At 31.3% G+C, this 21,054-nt stretch overlaps 1 protein-coding gene across 3 annotated transcripts in view; it reads right to left on the bottom strand.

Moving 5' to 3' along the window:
- Window positions 1-21,054, bottom strand: part of LOC114325509 (TATA box-binding protein-like 1) — a 98,888-nt gene that overhangs the window by 44,329 nt on the left and 33,505 nt on the right. For all 3 annotated transcript variants that reach the window (XM_028273574.2, XM_050648173.1, XM_028273573.2), the window contains exon 3: window positions 16,665-16,759. In XM_028273574.2, coding sequence (XP_028129375.1) covers window positions 16,665-16,759 — 95 coding nt within the window. The remainder of the gene's footprint in view (window positions 1-16,664; window positions 16,760-21,054) is intronic.

Here is a 21,054-nt window from a genome sequence, read left to right as displayed (position 1 = left end):
CATATCACCACAATTTTCTGAGTCATGCCATGTCAAGTATGCTTAAAAAACCCTAATCTAAAACCGTTTACAACGTGGCAGGATAACCGCAAAGATATTTAATACATAAAAATTAATTTTTACATCGTTAAAAGAATCGTACGGTATTAAATATTATTTTCCTGAGTAATGTCTCGTATTTTTACACACCTTTCAAATATAATACCAAACTGTAACATATTTATTTTAAACGATTAGATCATATTTGTATCTAAGTAAACGTAATAAAAGTAATAGGAAGAAAATCAATAATGTTACAATTAATTGTAAATATATAGTAGGAATTGTACCTATTATACAGGGTGTCCAGAAACTCTTCTAACAATCGAAGCCCTGAGATTCCTCAGATAATTTTAAGAAAATTTAACTCAATTCACCTCGTCCGAAAATGCTTCCTAAGGAAGCTAGAGCTCTTTAAAGATGGCGTATTCTAATTAGTTTTTTTAAATAGCTCCAGAACACTTCTATTTAGAAAAACAAAAACTGGTACACCTATTTATCTTCCAGAGATAAATCGATTCCATCAATTGTCAATTTTTAGTACCGGTCATAGGCGTCCGTTTAGGGTTGGGACACGGATATTTTATCGCATAACTTTTCTGTGTTTAACTTTTAAGCATTTTTGACACTGGATTATTAAACTATGGGGTATTCTTGTACTAAAAGGTACTCTTGCTTTAAGTCGGTAGGATAAGCCGTGTTCTAGAAAAATCGATTTGAAAATTTTTTCGGTTTTTGAATTTGAAAAAAAAAATAAAAAAAACTATTCAGAAAAACGAATGGTACGTTTATTTCTCTTCCAAAGATGAATATTTTATCAATTGTGAATTTCTAGTATCGGTCATAGGCGTCCGTCTTGGGTAGATCAACGAAATCTCATAACTTGCTTTAATTTTTAATAATTTTTGACAGAAGAGTATTAAATTATGAGGTAAAATAGCTTCAGAACAACATTAATGAGGTATTCTAGTACTAAAAGTTCCTCCTGCTTTAAGTCGGTAAATACACCGTCTTTTTTTATTTTTTTCAAATTTTTCTTAAATTCAAAATACGAAAAATTTTTAAATTGGTTTTTCTAAAAAACGGTGCATCCTACCGACTTAAAGCAAGAGTATCGTTTAGTACTAGAATGCCTCACAGTTTAATAATATAGTGTCAAAAATGCTTAAAAGTTAAAGACAAAAAAGTTATGCGATAAAATAACCGTTGCCCTACCCAAAACGGACTCCTATGACCGGTACTAGAGATTCGCAATTGATGGAATCGATTTATCTCTGGAAGATAAAAAGGCGGACCAGTTTTTGTCTATCGAAATGGAAGCGTTCTGGAGATAAAAAAAAATCAAATTACAAGGCGCCATCTTCACAGAGATCTAGCTCCCCTAGGAAACATTTTTGGATTATGTGAATTGTGTTAAATTGTCTTAAAATTATCTTAGGAATCTTAAATATATATACAGGGTGTTTCATTAAAAAAACTTAAGTTTGTGTCACCCTGTCTATACGGGTAGCCCTGTATATTAGAAAATATTTTTAAATTATGATCCTCTCTTTGTCCCAAGTTTTACCTAAATAACTTTTTTTCGTATCTCTTACGACAAACGAGTGATTGGACTTTGTCACACTAATGCCCCACCCTGTATACGAAATAACTATAAAACCATCCTGCCTCTTTGTAAATAGACTTAAATTAAGATTCTTGAAACATATGCCAAATGGCATGACTTAGAATATCGTGGAATTTTTCACGAATTTTTGTACAAATCTAGGACTCCTACCGTCTTACAAGAACCGTTTAACCTTCCTGTCGAGTACCGAAAAAGTATTGATTGCATTTGAGTATTATAACTTTTTAAAGGCAGGACTCAGAAAATCACGGAATCAGGTTAAAAATTTTGCGCATAATTTTCCAAGGGACAAGTATACTTAAACAATAGGAGACGTCATGCCAACATTTTTTTTTTTGATCATTTTGAAATAAATATGTTTAATTTATTTAGTTGGCAGGACCCAGAAAATCATGAAAATTTCATTATTTTCCTTACATGTTTGTATACATATACTCCGTTAGCCCGTTTGCAACCCTCCTGCCCAAAAAATTTTCTTCATAAAATCCATAGTATCCTATCAGTTTACGGATATGGCAAGACTCAGAAATTCATCGCAAAACCCTATTTTTATTTTTTGGGAAAATCTAATTTTTACAGGAAAATGTCACAGAAAGTTTGTGGATATTTCCACAAATTGTAAGTACATACCTCGTCTACCCTTCCACTATTGTAAAAGGCAGAAAATCGTGGCTGAACTTCTGTATAATATCTCCCGGTCTAATCTGGTTCATTCTGAGCAGAAAGTGTCTCTTGTAATTTTTCTCTAAAATTGATTGTTGTCGAATTATACGCGATTTAAAATTTGAAAAACGCGAAAATAGCCATTGTTAAGGCTTAATAACTCGGTTGAAAATTATTATTACGAAAGTCAGGAAGTGACCAAATCAAAGTATAAAGTCCCCCTACAAGATCCTGAAGAAATTTGTGTCATTATTGTATTACTAAGCGGTTATCTTTAATTATTAACAATGAGTGCTAAAGCGCGTATTAGGTGGCCGTAAATTGTGAGTGCAAAAGAGATGCATCATTCCGGCCGTCCAATCGTGCATCTCACTCGCACTCACATTGACGGCCGCCTCAATACGCTCTTAGAGCTCAATGTTAATAATTAAAAATATAAGCTTAGTAATAAAATAATTACAAAAATGTTTGCAGGATCTTGTAGGGGGACTTTAAACTTTGATTTGGTCACTTTCTGACTTTCATAATAATTTTTAACCGAGTTATTAAGGTGATATAGTAGCGATCAACAGGTAGCCAAAACGCGTTCTAAGATTGCGGCTGTAATTTTGAATATTTTTTCGAGATATTTGGCACACGTATTCGTAATATAATAAAGAATGGCGGTACAGAGCCCAATTTGAAAAATATATTAATATGTAAAAATTACTCTGTAATTAAATACAATATTAAAAAATCGAGCCTGTACCGCCATTAAGAAGAACAAAAAAATACACTTTCTTCAAATAAACTTTTTTATCCGATGCCTAGATTTTGTGTCATTTTGGAACTACTAATGAAATAAAAAATTTTAGTAGTTCCAAAATGACACAAAATCTAGGCATCGGACAAAAAAATTTATTTGAAGAAAGTGTATTTTTTTGTTCTTCTTAATGGCGGTACAGGCTCGTTTTTTTAATATTGTATTTAATTACAGAGTAATTTCCACATATTAATATATTTTTCAAATTGGGCTCTGTAGCGCCATTCTTTATTATATTACGAATACGTGTGCCAAATATCTCGAAAAAATATTCAAAATTACAGCTGCAATCTTGGAACGCGTTTTTGCTACCTGTTGATCGCTACTGTTTCCTCTTAAGCCTTAAAAATGGTCATTTTCGCATTTTTCAAATTTTAAATCGCGTACAACTCGACAACAATCAATTTTAGAGAAAAATCACAAGAGACCTTTTTTACTCCGAATGACCCAAAAGATCTAAAAAAAGTTTGTCCGAAGTGAAAAATTGTTTGTGAATTTGTTTAAAAAAAAATTGTTTAAACAATTTTTCGAGCACGGTACCGCCTGGCCTTCTTTTTGAGTGAGTTTGTGCAAAAAAATCGAATCAGAATAATTTAGTAACAGTGGCGACGATACATCCTGGACTATGTATATACAAGCCCTAAAAACTATATTAAGACAAATTAAAATATATAAAAGTTAAGGTATTTGGCTGTTAATTTACTATTTTTAATAAATATGATAATAATGTTAAATAAGCAATATTTTAATTAAATAATCTCAAAAAGGGATTCATATTTTTATACAGCCTATACTGTAAGGTGTATTTATTATAAGGTTATATTATGACCTACTAATATCATAAGAATCATCAAAATATTGAAACAGTATGGCATAAGATAAACAGACACTAAAGAACAACCCACAACGGACATTACACTAACTTAAATCCAAAATAGAGAAGATTTGGAATTATAGAATACCCCTCCTACACATCCTAATGCTTTGTACATATGAGGACGGTTTGTCAGCGGTTAAGTCGCGTTTTACCTGTTTTTCCTGATCACACCCTAATGCCGCCTTTGAAGTTACCAAGGAAAACAGGTAAACCGCGACGTCGACGTTGGCAAACCGCTCTCATGTGGACGAGCTGTTAGTCGAGCCAATGGGCGCGTTCACCAGATGCAAACGTTGGCAATCAGTTTGCGCTTTATGCTTCTGAACGACTTGCTAACGTCAAACATGTTTGGAAAGCGGTCGCCATTTTTGCAAACATAAAATATTTAAGTTGAACTTTGCAAACGTGTTGAATATTGAAAAAATATGGCGGGAATTTAAATTGTATATATTGTAGAATATATTGATAAGGGTTTTATATATAAAATAAAGGCTACTGAAGACATTCTGCTACGTTATTATCTATTAAATAAATTTTCTTTTTTCCTTTAATAAAAAAAATAAATTCAAAAACGTATTTATTGAGAAAATTTATTTTAGGTTACGTTCAAACCAAGCAAGCAAAATGTCAAATATTAACCTAAACAACAAACCGTTCAGCTCGCTGTCAACAAGTTTAGAATCAAAGCATAATCAAAGCGCAAACATTTGTGAACGTGTTTGCACTTGGTGAACGCAGTCAATGTCAAACCGAATTCAAGCGGTCATAAAGTCTATTCGGGTGCTATTCTGTTTTATAAATAAATATTCGTTCTAGATCACAATAAGCCACAAAATAAACGTTTTTTATTATTAATTACTATTTTCTTTTGAGCTGCTGGTTAAATATATCATCATCATTATGGCATCTACACTCCTAGTGGTGGGATTGCCGCCCTCTTGGGACTCTTCGGATTCATTTGTCGCGGAGAATTAGTCCGCATTAACATTTTGGATTTACAAATGCTTATGGTTACCATTCTCTTACTCCCATCTTCTTCATTTCCTCAACTATCTGGTTCTTCCATCTGGTTTTGGGTCTTCCTCGTGATCTACCTGATACAGGTCTCCATTTGGTAATTTTCTTGATAACTGCTTCTGGATTTCTTCTTTCTATATGGTTAAATCTATATTACATATTAGTAATAGGGAACTTGCACATTTTTTTTTATTAAATAACAATGTTGTTTTGTTTAAAAACGAGATTTCCAAAATTTCACGCTTCAAAAACTCATAATAACTTAGAAATACAAATCTCTTCTGTAAAATAAAATAGTTCAAACAACCCGTGACGTCACATAGTTTTATTATATCAAGCGGTCTAACTGTGTATACTATGTATCTGATCTGGGACGGAACTGACGCCACATACTGTTTACAATTTCTGACGTGAAGTTGGCGTTGAAAGGTGTTCATGTGTTTAATAAATAATAAATATTTTAGTTGGTGACATATTTTAATGTAAAACACATTGTAAAACAGGTAACATTATGTATTAAGCAAGTATTAAGTCAATAATTTAATGCATTCCTCTTGGTAAATCAAGAAATTATTCCGGAAACCAAGAGTCGGCCATTTTAATGTCAAGTTAGCGGCTACTTTTTATCGGCTACTTTAGACGCAAGAATTTTGTTCATAGGTTCTATCCTGGGTATTTTTATATCAATGTATTATATAGTTATGTTTAAGGTTATATTTAGGTATATTCTTCTTCTCCTTTAATTTATTGGCCTCCACCTACTTGGGTATTTGGCTAGCTCATCGTCGCCTAATTAGGGAAAAATATTTATATTCTAATGACATTTATCGTATGTCATTGTAATAATATATACCAGTTTGTTGAGATTGGAGTTTGATACAGTTTTTGAAGGAAAGGAAAGAAGGTTTACTACGGAAAATAAAACCATTTTGTAAAAGTACAAGTTTTCTATGAATAGTTCAAACGATCAAAAACACTTGGACGTCACATAACTGTATTTTCTACTGACGTTTATAATGTCTAATATAAAATTATATACAATTTTGTTTACTTTGTTGGTGCAAAATGTAAACATACGTAAACATATGACGTCACGACGCGTTTGGGACTAACTGCTTTAATTAGAAATTAGAATCGTCTTTAGGGGCCAAACGGAACACAAAAACAACTTTTTTATCTTTGATACATGTTTTAAATTATGTTCTGTTGTTATTTATAACATTTTTATTTAAAATTTTACAATATTTTACAATATTTATTTTACAATTTAAAATTTTATGCAAGTTCCCTATTAATCAATCTCACAGTATTACATTAATACACAATAAACATTATTAGAGAAAAATAAACTGCCAATTATCTGAATTATATACTGCGAGGCATAAGTTAGGGATATAGCTAAAATTATGCTCATTTTCATAGTTGATTTTTTCGTGAACAGATTAACGAATTCCGCTATTTTTTATTATTTTAGATTTTTCTTTGGTACTTACAAACTCGGGCAAAGATTTACTCAAACTTTTTTTGAACTTATACCGAGTGGACGAAAAGAAATGTTTTTCTTATGTTAAGTTTGAGACACCCTGAAGGGAGGACAAAGTACAAATATGGGTATATATATACCGTAATAGTATTGTAGTCTTATGTTTTGTGAACATTTTGCTTTTTGAATGTCCCTGATATCTTTGGAAACAAAGAAAATAGGTGCTTTTACTCTTTAACATGTGTTTTAACTGAAAGAAAACTAAATAAACAATAAAAAAATAACAGTAAACAAAACAGAAAGGCACATAACGTAAATCTATAAGAGTTATTTGTCGACCAGGTAAGCGGTATGCACAGTGCAACATAAGAGAGACGAGGTTGTTTAATGGAGGCTCTGTAATGTTTTGGGGTGGGAATTTCCTTGAGAGTAAGTACGGAGTTGGTGTATATGTGGAGGCTCTTTAAATAGCGATAGGTATAGTATAACAGATTTGACTGCATCCCTGAAGGTCACTTGCACCGCATACACGAATCTTCTTCTCGCGGTTGTAGATAACTCGGTTTTACTATACATTATACAAATTTTTTTTTAAACATTATCGGTCCTTTCGCACTATATATAGGAAACAATTTTATCTTAGTGGTATGATAAGACATGGCCTCCTCACGTATCGCATGTCGTCAGTTAAAACACATATTAAAGAGTAAAACAGTCTAGTTTCTTTGTTATTAAAGATATCAGAGAAATTAAAAAAATATAATATTGACAAAATATGAGACTACAACATAATTTCGATGTATATCCACCTTTGTACCTTTTCCTTCCTACAGGGTGTCTAAAACTTTTGTTTCGGTTAAAACACATGTTAAAGAATAAAACCGTCTATTTTCTTTGTTTCTAAAGAATCAGGGACATTCAAAAAACATAATGTTCATAAAACATAAGACTACAAAACGATTCCGATGTATACTCACATTTGTACCTTGTCCTCCCTACAGTGTCTCAAACTTAACATAAGAAAAACATTTCTTTTCTTTCATCCGGTATAAGTACGAAAAAGAAGTTTGGGTAAACCTTTGACAAACTGTATAAATACCAAAGATAATCTAAAATAATAAAAAAAATTAGCGGAATCCGTTTATCCGTTCACGAAAAAAAAAAACAACTATGAAAATGAGCATAATTTTCTATATTCCTAACTTATGCCTCGCAGTCTAGCTGTATTTTAGTTTTTCCAATATATAGTTGTTGGGGTCGTATATTGTGATATATTTCTACAAATAGCACCAGGAAGAAGTGAAAAATAATGATAACTTTAGTTCCCACGTTAATATCGAGGTACTAAAACTGTCCAAGGACAACACAAAATTGATACCGTTCCTACGCAATGATAAGCAGCTTCTGCAGACAATTCCATTGCATACCTTCGTCCCATGAAAACTGCTTGGCAAAAAATGTTGAAAAAAAAAGGAACGAGACAGCCGCTGTAGATCTGTGCTCAAGAATGAATTTCCACATTTCTAAAGAAACTAATTCACCACGGTTCTTAGACATTACTACGGTTGCCTAGATCGACTAACCAATGAACATTAAGGGTGCGATTACGTCACGAGAGTGTACTGTCATTTGAATCGTAATATGATTTTTTCGAATCCTGAAAAAACTAAGTATTTTAGAAAAATTTAAACGCAAGATGAAAGATTACATTATTACCGAGGGCGGAAAGCTCCTTAGAATAATCAAGCAGTTTCTATTGAATGAAATATTTGAAATTAAATATCACACTTCTCTTTTATCTTCAGCCCTGTAACTTATTAAAATAAACATTATAGAAGTTTTCAGGGACTTTCGGCCCTCGGTAATAATGTAGTCTTTCATTCTGAGTTTAAATTTTTCAAAAATATTTATTAGTTTTCTCAGGATTCGAAAAAAATTAATACAATTAAAACACATTGAGAATTTTGACATGCGTCAAAATTTTGCATTAACTCAATGTAAAATTCTAAACTGTTATTCCAGCTTCCCTAATTATTTTACATCAAAAGACATTAGAAACTATTTGTAGAGGATTGAAATCTGTATTGAAAACAACTGTTAAAATTGGTCTACGTAATTAAACATATTCCAAAATTTTGTAAAAATGTAATACATTTCAGTTTTTATCCCAAACTTAGGCCACACACAATGCAATAATGTTCACATTTTTGATATTTTTATTTTATCATCTATTGTTTAAAAACAATACAGATGATAAGATACTGTCAGTTAAATAGTAACGTGTGGCCTAACTTTTACACGCATACCTATTGTGGCAAATTTATCATATTTTTCAAAATTTTGGAATGCATTTAAATCGTCGAACAATTTTAACTTTTGATTTTAATACAGATTTTAATTCTCTACAAGTATTCTCTCATGACTTTTGATGTAAAATAATTAGGGAAGCAGGAATTCAACAATTTAGAATTTTACATTGAGTTTCCTATAGCCCGTTTTACGATTCACCACCTGGTATAAGATAAAATGTGTACTATTTGTCTTATTATTTCATAATAACACAAATAATACACATATATACACAATAACACACATTCAATGATCGAAAATCATTTAAAAATATGGAATTGTGTACTCTTGTGACGTAAAGTCAAAAATATAACTCTCCCCACCACCGTCGGTCAAGGCAACCGTAATAAAGTCTAATAACCGTGGGGATAACCTGCATAATTTTAATTAATAACATTATATTGTAAACGATATATTGTTTCATAAACGATAAAAAAAATTCCAAAAATTCTCTTAAATCTTATTTTAAATGCGAATCATTTTTACGAAGTTATAATTAATATTGGCTAAGAGCACGTGTGCTTGGTTGTATAGTAACTTCCAGCCACTCAAAATGTGTCCAACTTAACAAAAAATTCTTCTTCTTCTTCCTACTTTATAAATAGGCTCATGCCTCTTTTACTTCTAGTGCGGCAGATTCGTGCAAATATTATAAGAATATAATTTGGACCACATATACTACACATATAAAGGTTCAAATTTAGATGGGAGGCAATCTCAAATTTTGCCTTTTACAAAAACGGCGGGGATTCACAATGGCGACTATACATATGTGACTAATAACACAACAACTTTTGAACGAAAAGACCGACTTCAACCAAATTTGGTAGATGGGTTCTTTTTTTGGTGTATAAGATCGAGCTCTTAAACCGGAAGAATCAGTTTACCAGAAGTTGTGTTTTTCCTGATTTTTTATGTCAAAATATGTTATTTTTTTATATTTTATGTAATAAAGGCATTGAAAAGAGCGTAAAAATGTGTTTTGGAAATATTTTGAACTTTTTATTTATGTTAATTACCATTTAATAAATGCATAACTTATCTTCACATGTACCTATGTGCGGCAGATTCGTACAAATATTATAAGAATCTTTGTGCATTTAATGGTAGAAGCACATAACTTGGACCACATATACTAGACACACAAAGGTTCAAATTTAGATATGAGGCCATCTCAGATTTTGCCTTTTACAAAAATGGCAGGCATTCAAAATGGCGCCTATACATATGTGGCTAATAGCACGATAACTTTTAAACGAAAAGTCCGATTTCAACCGAATTTGGTATATAGGTCCTTTTTTTATGTGTAAGATCGAGGTCTTGAACCGGAAAAATCGGTTTCAAAAATTCTTTCACCCTGTATATATTAATTTTTCAAAAAGGTAATACCGCCGTTGAAAAGTGAGTAAAAATATTTTTTTTTTAATATTTTGAACTCTTTAGTTGTGTTAATTACCAATTAATAAATGCATAACCATTCTTCACATTTACCTATGAACCTATGTGCGGCAGAATCGTGCAAATAATATAAGAATTATTGGGCATTTAATGGTAAAAGCATATAATTTGGACCGCACACACTACACATACAAAGATTCAAATTAAGAGGAAACAGTAGCGATCAACAGGTAGCGAAAACGCGTTCCAAGATTGCGGCTGTAATTTTGAATATTTTTTCGAGATATTTGGCACACGCATTCGTAATATAATAAAGAATGACGGTACAGAGCCCAATTTGAAAAATAGATTAATATGTGGAAATTACTCTGTAATTAAATACAATATTAAAAAAACGAGCCTGTACCGCCATTAAGAAGAACAAAAAAATACACTTTCTTCAAATAAACTTTTTTATCCGATGCCTAGATTTTGTGTCATTTTGGAACTACTAATGAATTAAAAAAGTTTATTTGAAGAAAGTGTATTTTTTTGTTCTTCTTAATGGCGGTACAGGCTCGTTTTTTTAATATTGTATTTAATTATAGAGTAATTTCCACATATTAATATATTTTTCAAATTGGGCTCTGTACCGCCATTCTTTATTATATTTACGAATACGTGTGCCAAATATCTCGAAAGAATATTCAAAAATACAGCCGCAATCTTGGAACGCGTTTTTGCTACCTGTTGATCGCTACTGTTTCCTCTTAAGATATGAGGCCATCTCAGATTTTGTCTTTTACAAAAATGGCGAGCGTTCAAAATGAATCTGCCGCATATAGGTACACGTGAAGATACGTTATGCATTTATTAAATGGTAATTAATATAACTAAAAAGCCAAAATATTTCCTAAAAAATATTTTTACACTATTTTCAATGGCGGTATTACTTTTTTGAAAAGTTAATATATACAGGGTGAAAGAATTGAAAAAAAAACAACATATTTTTAAATAAAAAACAGTAAAAACACAACTTCTGGCAAACCGATTCTTTCGGTTCAATAACTCGATCTTACTCATCACAAAGAGAACCTTGATGCCAAAGGACATCGCACACATCTTATGGAAAATATAATGTCACTCAAATTCAATAAAATTTATATGAATATATTCGTTTCAATTTAACGACCAATTCTTATCATTGCGCCAACTCTTAATTTTCAATAATAAGAGCAGAAATTGATATAAATCAATCTGAAATCAAATGGGTAGGTACATAAGTTAGAGAGAGAAAAAATATTTTAAAATGCCCAAATTATAGTTAGTTCATAAATCTTCTCGAGCTCTTAAGCATCTTATTATAATAGTTTCACTAATCCGCTTAGGCCCAGCGGGGTTTAAGCTGTTTTGAATAGCACCCAGAGCAATAGTGATTATAACTGACACGTTTATAGACTCCAAAAATGTGACTTCGATAAACTTTAATTGCAATTTGCGCCGTAATTAATCATAATTAAGAGTTGGCGCAATGATAAGAATTGACAGTTAATTTAAAACGAATCTATTCGTATAAATTTTATTGAATTTGAGTGACATTATATTTTCCATAAGATGTGTGCGATGTCCTTTGGCTGAAATTGGACTTTCCTTCAAAAGTTATCGTTCTATTAGTCACATATATATAGTCGCCATTTTTGTAAAAGACAAAATCTGAAATGGCCTTTTATCTAAATCTGAACCTTTATATGTGTAGTATATGTGGTCCAAATTATATGCTTCTACCATTAATTTCACAATAATTATAATATTTGCACGAATCTGCCGCACATAGGTACATGTGAAGATACGTTATGCATTTATTAAATGATAATTAACATAACTAAAAAGTTCAAAATATTTTTTGCCACCCATGTATCCTCTTTTGTGTTCTTTTTCAAATAGTTCTTGACAAAAAATTACTTAAACCTATTGTTTTTATTAAACAATTTCCTAAACCGAATTTCCTAAACCTGTTGTCCGATTTAAGTGATTTTTTAACATGTTGTAGCCTTATTCTTTAACAATATCTCTGTAATAATATTCTTGCTAAACAGGTAAAATGTCATTGTATACCGGGTATACCAATCAAACTGTGATTTTTTTCTAAAAGTTCGCGTCACCCTGTGGACTATTCTAGCATTTATAAAATACTGGAATTAAAACCAACTATAGCCTCATGTTTTCTTAACATTCTGTGTTTTGATTCAATCGCTTGTGTTGGATAATAAAAAAGTCAGGTACTTTAACAACTAGCCTTGTTTTTCACCAATACAGGGTGTTTTTAAATAAGTATGGCAAACTGTAAGTGGTAATTCTGCATGAAAAAATAATGACCGTTTGCTTTATACACGTATGTCCGCAAATGCTTCGTTTCCGAGATAGGGGGTGTTGAAATTTTTCTTACAAACTGACGATTTATTTATTGCTCTAAAACCGGTTGAGAAATGCAAATGAAATTTGGTGGGTTTTAAGAGGTAGTTATTGTGCATTTTTTGACATATAATTAAGAATTTTATGTTCGCCAATGGTGAATATTAAATTCCAAATTGTATAATATCAAGACTAGTTGTTAAAGTACCTAAATTTTTTATTATCCAACATAAGCAAATGAATCAAAAAACAGAATGTTATGAAAACATGGGGCTATAGTTGGGTTTTAATTTCAGTATTTTATAAATGCTAGAATATTCCACAGGGTCACGAGAACTTTGAGAAAAAATCACAGTTTGATTGGTACAACCAGTATTCATCAACAATTTAACCTGTTTAGCAACAATATTATTACAGCGATATTGTTAAAGAATAAAGCTATTGGGACCGTACAAGTTCGGAAAAGCGACACCTGGTTTCATAGCTCGGCAACTTTTTTTGCACTTTTAATAATTGTCAAGGCCGTAGCCCAAAAAAAATTATAAGAAAAAAAAGTAAGATTTAGGTTATGTTATTAAAAGGTAAACAATTATATGTAATATACACTGGGGTGCAAAATTAACCGGACACCTTAAAAATGGGTCATTTTTGATGTCTGAAATTTCCTAAACCTGTTGTCCGATTTAAGTGATTTTTGAAGTTATACTTCTTTACCGGCGATAGAGGGTGAATTTTTATATGTTAAAACCTATCAGCCCGGCGCATGCGCATTATAACTTTGTTCTGATTGGATGTTCAAATGACATGTCAAAAATTATCCGATATGGCAGCTGTAGGACAGCTGTGGTTTGGAGGTAAAGGTAAAGGTAAACAAATGTATAATATATTAGTTTTATTGTTGTGAGGACAGAAACAAAAAAGTTTATAATATTGTAGTGACTTTTAAATAGTTTTTAAAAGCAACAGGTACGTAATAATTGTTAATGTATCATGAGTATAAACCTACCTATTTGATCTGCCAAAATACATAGTATGTAATACTTTTATTTATATAATTTGATTACCATCAAAATTTCTATCAATACTCACCTAATATATTGTTTTCTTACTCTATGTTTTGTTGTATTTTTTCAATTCTAAATCATTTCAATTCAAAATTAAAATAATTTGATCAATTTTCAAAATATCAAAATATCACAAGTTTAATCCGTTTAGTTAGTCGATCTTCGTAAATAATGACACATAGTGTCCGTGGCTAAGCGTTGAAGGCGAATGAATTCCAATACCAACCGCGCTTATCAGCGCTGGTTCGAGTCCCAATAGAAACTTTCTTTTTTGTTTTTTTTTAATACATTTTATGATTGTAAGTATATTTATTATATAATTGTATTTTCAGAAAATACGTATTTAGTTAAAAAAAAGAATGTGTGTGTACTTTGTACGCACGTAAGAAGTTATACTTCTATTATATGATTTAAACGAAATTAATATACTTTTTATTTATATTTTGTTTAAATATTAAACTAATTTATACTTACTACTTCTCAAACATTTTTATTAGAACAGTGCCAAAAATTAAAATAATAAAAGAATAAAACACACACAAACACATTAAACAAGCCACAAATGATGTCTGAACATTAATTGTCGAAATTTTTTTTAACTAAATACGTATTTTCTGAAAATACAATTATATAACAAATATACTTATAACTAAAGGGATTAAACTTGTGATATTTTGATATTTTGAAAATTGATCAAATTATTTTAATTTTGAATTGAAATGATTTAGAATTGAAAAAATACAACAAAACATAGAGTAAAAAAACAATATATTAGGTGAATATTGATAGAAATTTTGATGGTAATCAAATTATATAAATAAAAGTATTACATACTATGTATTTTGGCAGATCAAATAGGTAGGTTTATACCTATGATACATTAACAATTATTACGTACCTGTTGCTTTTAAAAACTATTTAAAAGTCACTACAATATTATAAACTTTTTTGTTTCTGTCCTCACAACAATAAAACTAATATATTATACATTTGTTTACCTTTACCTTTACCTCCAAACCACAGCTGCCATATCGGATAATTTTTGACATGTCATTTGAACATCCAATCAGAACAAAGTTATAATGCGCATGCGCCGGGCTGATAGGTTTTAACATATAAAAAAATCACCCTCTATCGCCGGTAAAGAAGTATAACTTCAAAAATTTCGACAATTAATGTTCAGACATCATTTGTGGCTTGTTTAATGTGTTTGTGTGTGTTTTATTCTTTTATTATTTTAATTTTTGGCACGGTTCTAATAAAAATGTTTGAGAAGTAGTAAGTATAAATTAGTTTAATATTTAAACAAAATATAAATAAAAAGTATATTAATTTCGTTTAAATCATATAATAGAAGTATAACTTCTTACGTGCGTACAAAGTACACACACATTCTTTTTTTAATATATTATAGCCTTATTCTTTAGCAATATTGCTGTATTAGTATTGTTGCTAAACAGTTAAATTTTCATTGTATACCGGGTTTATCAATCAAACTGGGTTTTTTTTCTGAAAGTTCGCATCACCCTGTGGAATATTCTAGCATTTATAAAATATTGAAATTAAAATCCAACTATAGCCTCATGTTTTCTCAACATTTTGTTTTTTGATTCATTCGCATATGTTGGATAATAAAAAAGTTAGGTACTTTAACAACTAGCCATGTTTTTCTTCAATACAGCGTGTTTTTAAATAATAATTGGCAAACTTTAAGAAGTAATTCTGCATGAAAAAATAATCACAGTTTGCTTTATCAACGATGTGTCTGCAAATGCTTCGTTTCGAGATAGGGGGTGTTGAAAGTTTTCTTATAAACTTACGATTTATTTATTGCTTAAAACCGGTTGAGGTATGCAAATGAAATTTGGTGGGTTTTAAGAAGTAGTTATTACACATTTTTTGACATACAATTAAGAATTTAATATTTACCATTAGCGCGCATACGGGAAATATGAGGGCTTATATTACCCATATTCGCGCCAATGGTGAATATTAAATTCTTACTTGTATGTCAAAAAATGTACAATAACTACGTCTTAACACCCACCAAATTTCATTTGCATATCTCAACTGGTTTTTAAGCAATAAATAAATCGTCAGTTTGTAAGACAAATTTCAACACCCTCTATCTCAGAAATGAAGCATTTGCGGACATAGGTCTATAAAGCAAACTGTTATTATTTTTTCATGTAGAATTACCCCTTAAAGTTTGTCGCACTTATTTAGAAACACCCTGTATTGATAAAGAACAAGGCTAGTTGTTAAATTTCCTAACTTTTTTATGGTCCTACTTAAGCGAATGAATCAAAAAACAGAATGTTGAGAAAACATAATGCTATAGGTGGGTTTTAATTTGAGTATTTTATAAATGCTAGAATATTCCAGAGGGTGATGCGAAATTTAAGAAAAAACACAGTTTCATTGGTACACCCGATATGCAATGACAATTTACCTGTTTAGCCACAATATTATTACAGCGATATTGATAAAGAATAAGGCGTTATTAAAAAATCACTTAAATCGGACAAGTTTAGGAAATTCGAGACATCAAAAATGACCTACTTTAAGGTGTCCGGTTAATTTTGCACCCCAGTGTACTTGTATATAATAATTGCATATCATATCAATATTGTGAGCAATATTAATTTTTCTTCTTCAATGACAGTAGGTATGAAATATACGTATGAATTATTTAAGAAAGTTGCAAGATTTCTCCGCTATTCACGCACGATCGTTTCTCGTATCCCCTCCAAGTACTTGCACACCGCGAATAACATATTAAAAAAATCACTTAAATCGGACAACAGGTTTAGGAAATTCGAGACATCAAAAATGACCCATTTTAAGGTGGTGCGTTAATTTCTTTGAGAAGTGTATTTGGAATAAAAATTACTAAAAAATCATATCCAGTTGTAGAATAAAGTTTGCTGCTTAATATCTATAATATGTCTTACCAGTTACTGTAACACTTCCGGTAGAGAAAATTTTTAGAGTAGCTTTTGGAGTTTTCAATTTATAAGTAACTCCTGGGTGCAGCTCTGGTTCATACCTGAAATATTAATTTTACAATCAATATGCATACTTCACAAATCGTTTAAATATTAATTTTGTTTATGGAAGTAAGATTTAATAAATCATCATGACTATAAATATGATGTGATAGTGATTAATTTTATAGACTTATATTTTTGTTTTTATTAACAGTAGGTACTGAACAAAATTAGAACACAGTATGTATAAGTAAAACACAAACCGGCTTTAGATGTGGCTTTGAAACGCGAGTATATGTATAAGTTTGCAATGCAGGTCTTGGACCAACAGAAAGATGTTTAGGCCCACTTTATTGACTATGGGAAACCGTTCGACACTATCAAACATGACAAACTCAGAACTATTACCTATTTCAGGACTTGAGACTAAGGACATCCAGATTATTAAAAATAATGTATTGGAATCAAGCCCACATAAAGTATGGATGTTATGGTGAGTCAAAACATAACCATTTCTAGAGGGGCTGCATTTTTTCGCCATTGTTTTTCAACCTATACACGGAACAAATATTTCTAGAGGCACTGGAAGAGTACAATGAAGGCGCAAAATTACGTCACGAGAGTGTACTGTCATTTGAATCGTAATATGGTTTTTTTCGAATCCTGAAAAAACTAAGTATTTTAGAAAAATTTAAACGCAAGATGAAAGATTACATTATTACCGAGGGCGGAAAGCCCCTTAGAATAAACAAGCAGTTTCTATTGACTGAAATATTTGAAATTAAATATCACACTTCTCTTTTATTTTCAGCCCTGTAACTTATTAAAATAAACATTATAGAAGTTTTCAGGGACTTTCGGCCCTCGGTAATAATATAGTCTTTCATTCTGCGTTTAAATTTTTCAAAAATATTTATTGGTTTTTTCAGGATTCGAAAAAAATGAACACAATGTCCCGTGGTAATATTTCCAAATATATATTTGTCATACAACGCACTCAGTCGAATAGAATATTCTCAGCGTACTGTCAGTCAGACAGTGACAATTTTAAATATTTGACATGGCATCGGGAATATTTTGAGTTGTTGATTAAATAATATTGGTTACAGTGTATTTGATAAATAATTGATTTAAGACGTGAACTTAATAAAAAGTTATATATTGTGTATTATTTGTGGAAGATCCAAGCAGAGAATACATCAAGATAATATATTCTGTGATCCAAGTATTTTGTTGTTAAAGATGTTCAAAATTGTAAGCGTTCCATAGTAACAATATATTATTAAAAAATCACTTTAACACTTTTCATATTTTCTCGATTGAGTATTAGTTCTTGTTGTACATATAAATTATTACAATCACTGAGTACATAGTTCGTAAAAAAATTATCAGTAGTAATTGCACAAGAGCTCTAAAATTCGATAATAATTTTAGAGATCAAGTGCAATTTGTTGCGATTATTTCATGAATAAAACTGTTCAAAACCAAAATTTTATTGTAATTTATTTATGTAAGTACAAATTAGTACAATTAAACACACAGTTATAAATATTTGACGGTTGAAAGTCATCACTTTTATAATTTTTAAAACATTAATTGTCATTAATGTCACTGAATGTATTTTTTCGTAGCAACGAAGGGCATCTGACGTAATATACTTGACGACGGGATATTATCAAAAATTATATATAACAGCGCTAACAGGCCTTATAGGCCTACGGCTTCTAAATTCTGGATAATATTTCTCCATTCTGTTCGGTCCTCTGCACTCTTTCTCCAGTCCTTCACCCCGATTTCTTCCAAATCCCTCTCTGCAGCCCCTAACCATCTCTTCCTTGGTCGACCTCGTCTCCTTTTTCCCAATGCTCTGTCATTCAATATTCGTTTGACGTTTCTAGTTTCTGGCATTCGAGTAATATGTCCCAGCCATCTAACTCTTTGGGCTCGTATTTTTGTCGTTATTTTTGGTCTCCCATACATCCTCATTACTTCTTCATTTGTTCGTCTCCTCCAGGTTTTCTCCGCTATCTGTATACCTCCAAAAATTTTTCTCAGGATCTTCCTTTCCCATATCTGTATCTTCTTCTCCTCTTGTTGATTCATTACCCACGTTTCGCTCGCATACAACACTGTGGGCCGTATTATCGTTTCATACATTCTGATTTTCGCGTTTATTGATACATTTTTTGCTTTTAATATCGTGTTTAAGGCACCCACAACTCGACTTCCCTTCAATAATCTTTTATCTATTTCTTTTTCTTCCCTTCCAGTACTGGTTACAGTCACTCCCAGGTATTCGAATTCTGCTACTTCCTTAAATTTATATTCATCTCCTTCTCCTTTCATTTTTATATAGTTATCCTCTTTATTTATATCTCCTTTCATTACCATGTATTGTGTTTTTCCTTGGTTGATTCTTAATCCATACCTTTTTGCTTCCGCTTCGAACTTTTGGAATATTTTTTGGAGATGTTCCTTTGTTCTTGTTAGGATGACTAGATCATCAGCGTAAGCTATAAACTGCTGTCTGTTGTTAAATATGGTACCGCTTGTATTAATTTTTATCCTTCTTACTATGTGTTCTAGTACCAAGTTAAATAAGTCTGTAGATAGAGGGTCACCCTGTTTCAGTCCTTTATTCACTGTGAATTGTTTTGAAAAATTTCCTTCCAGTGTTATCCTGTTTTTTGTATTGTTGAGCGTCATTCTCACTAATTTAACCAGCTTTCCTGAAATACCCAAGGATCTCATTGCTTCATATAGCATATCTCGGTCTACTGAGTCGTAAGCCTGTTTAAAGTCAATGAACAACATGTGTAGTCCCAAATTTTGTTCGTAGCTGTTGTTCTGTATTAGTTTTAATAAACATATTTGATCTGTTGTTGATCTTCCTGGTCTAAAACCTCCTTGGTATTCTCCAATGATCTTATTTACCTCCTTTTGCAATCTATTTCGGATGATTTTTGCAAGTATTTTATAGGCCACTTCTAATAGCGATATTCCTCTATAATTTTCGCAACTTGTTTCATCACCTTTTTTGTAGATTGGACAGATGAGTGCATTGTTCCATTGTTGCGGCATTTCCTCTTTTTGCCAGACTGTTAATATTAGTCGGAAAATTTTTTCTTGCAGCTTTTCTCCTCCTACTTTAAAAATCTCTGCCGGAATTCCGCTTTCTCCTGCGCTTTTGTTATTTTTTTGCTTCAATATTGCTTCTTTTACTTCTTGTAGTGTAGGTTCTTCTTCACGTTGTTGTTCTGTGTTATCCTGTTCATGTTGTTTTATTTCCTGGGGTTCTGCTTGTTTATTTTCATTTAATAGTTCTTCAAAATACTCCGCCCATCTGTTCAATTTTTCTGTTGTTTCTCCTAAAAGCACACCGTCTTTACCTCTACAATAACTTGTTTTACTCTTTGCAGTTCCTCGAGATTTTTTTACTTCTTGGTAGAAATTTCTTATTTCCTTGTTTATGTATGATTCTTCTATTGTTTTCAACTGTTTGTCAAGATGTTCTCTTTTCTTTTTTCTGCAGATTTGTTTTACTTCTCTTCTTGCCATTTTATATTTTTCTGTAGTATCCTGTGTATTATTTTTGTCTTTTTCTATTTTTGCTTTATTTCTACGTATCAATGCTATTTTACAATCCTCGTCAAACCAGTCTCTTCGTTTCTCTGCTTGTACTTTTCCTAGACATAGTTCCGTTGCTTCTGTCATCGCTATCTGTATATTCCTCCATTCTTCATCAATATCTTCTGCGGTGGGGTAACGAAGTCTTTTATTTATCTCTGCCACAAATTTGTTTGCCGTTTTTTCTTCTTTAAGTAATTCTATCTTGTATGTTAATCTTTCTTTTGCTGTTCTTGGGTTTCTTGGCAGCTCTTGTTTAAGTTTGGCTATCGTTAGAATATGATCGCTATTGGTATCTGCCCCTCTGTAGCTTCTGGAATCGGTAATTGCTCTGATATGTTTACTTTCTATTAATACGTGGTCTATCTGGTTTTTTGTCCTTCCATCTGGAGATATCCAAGTTATCTTATGAATATCCTTATGGTCAAATCTTGTGCTTACAATTTTCATTTTATTTTCTGTTGCAAATTCAATTAATTTTTTCCCATTTTCATTTGATTCCTTATGCAAACTTTTTCCACCCGTTATACTTCTGTAAATCTCTTCTCTTCCTATTTTGGCATTCATATCTCCTACGATTATCTTTATGTCATATTTCTGAATTTTATCCATCAAATTACTTAGCTTCTCATAGAACTCTGTCTTGGTTTCTAGGTCTTTTTCTTCAGTGGGGGCATGTGCATTAATGATGCTAATTTTTCTGTACTTTCCTCTTATTCTTAAATAA

Source organism: Diabrotica virgifera, chromosome 4 (genome assembly GCF_917563875.1).
Source record: "Diabrotica virgifera virgifera chromosome 4, PGI_DIABVI_V3a".
NCBI lineage: Eukaryota > Metazoa > Arthropoda > Insecta > Coleoptera > Chrysomelidae > Diabrotica > Diabrotica virgifera.
This window is presented reverse-complemented; position numbering and strand designations above follow the sequence as displayed.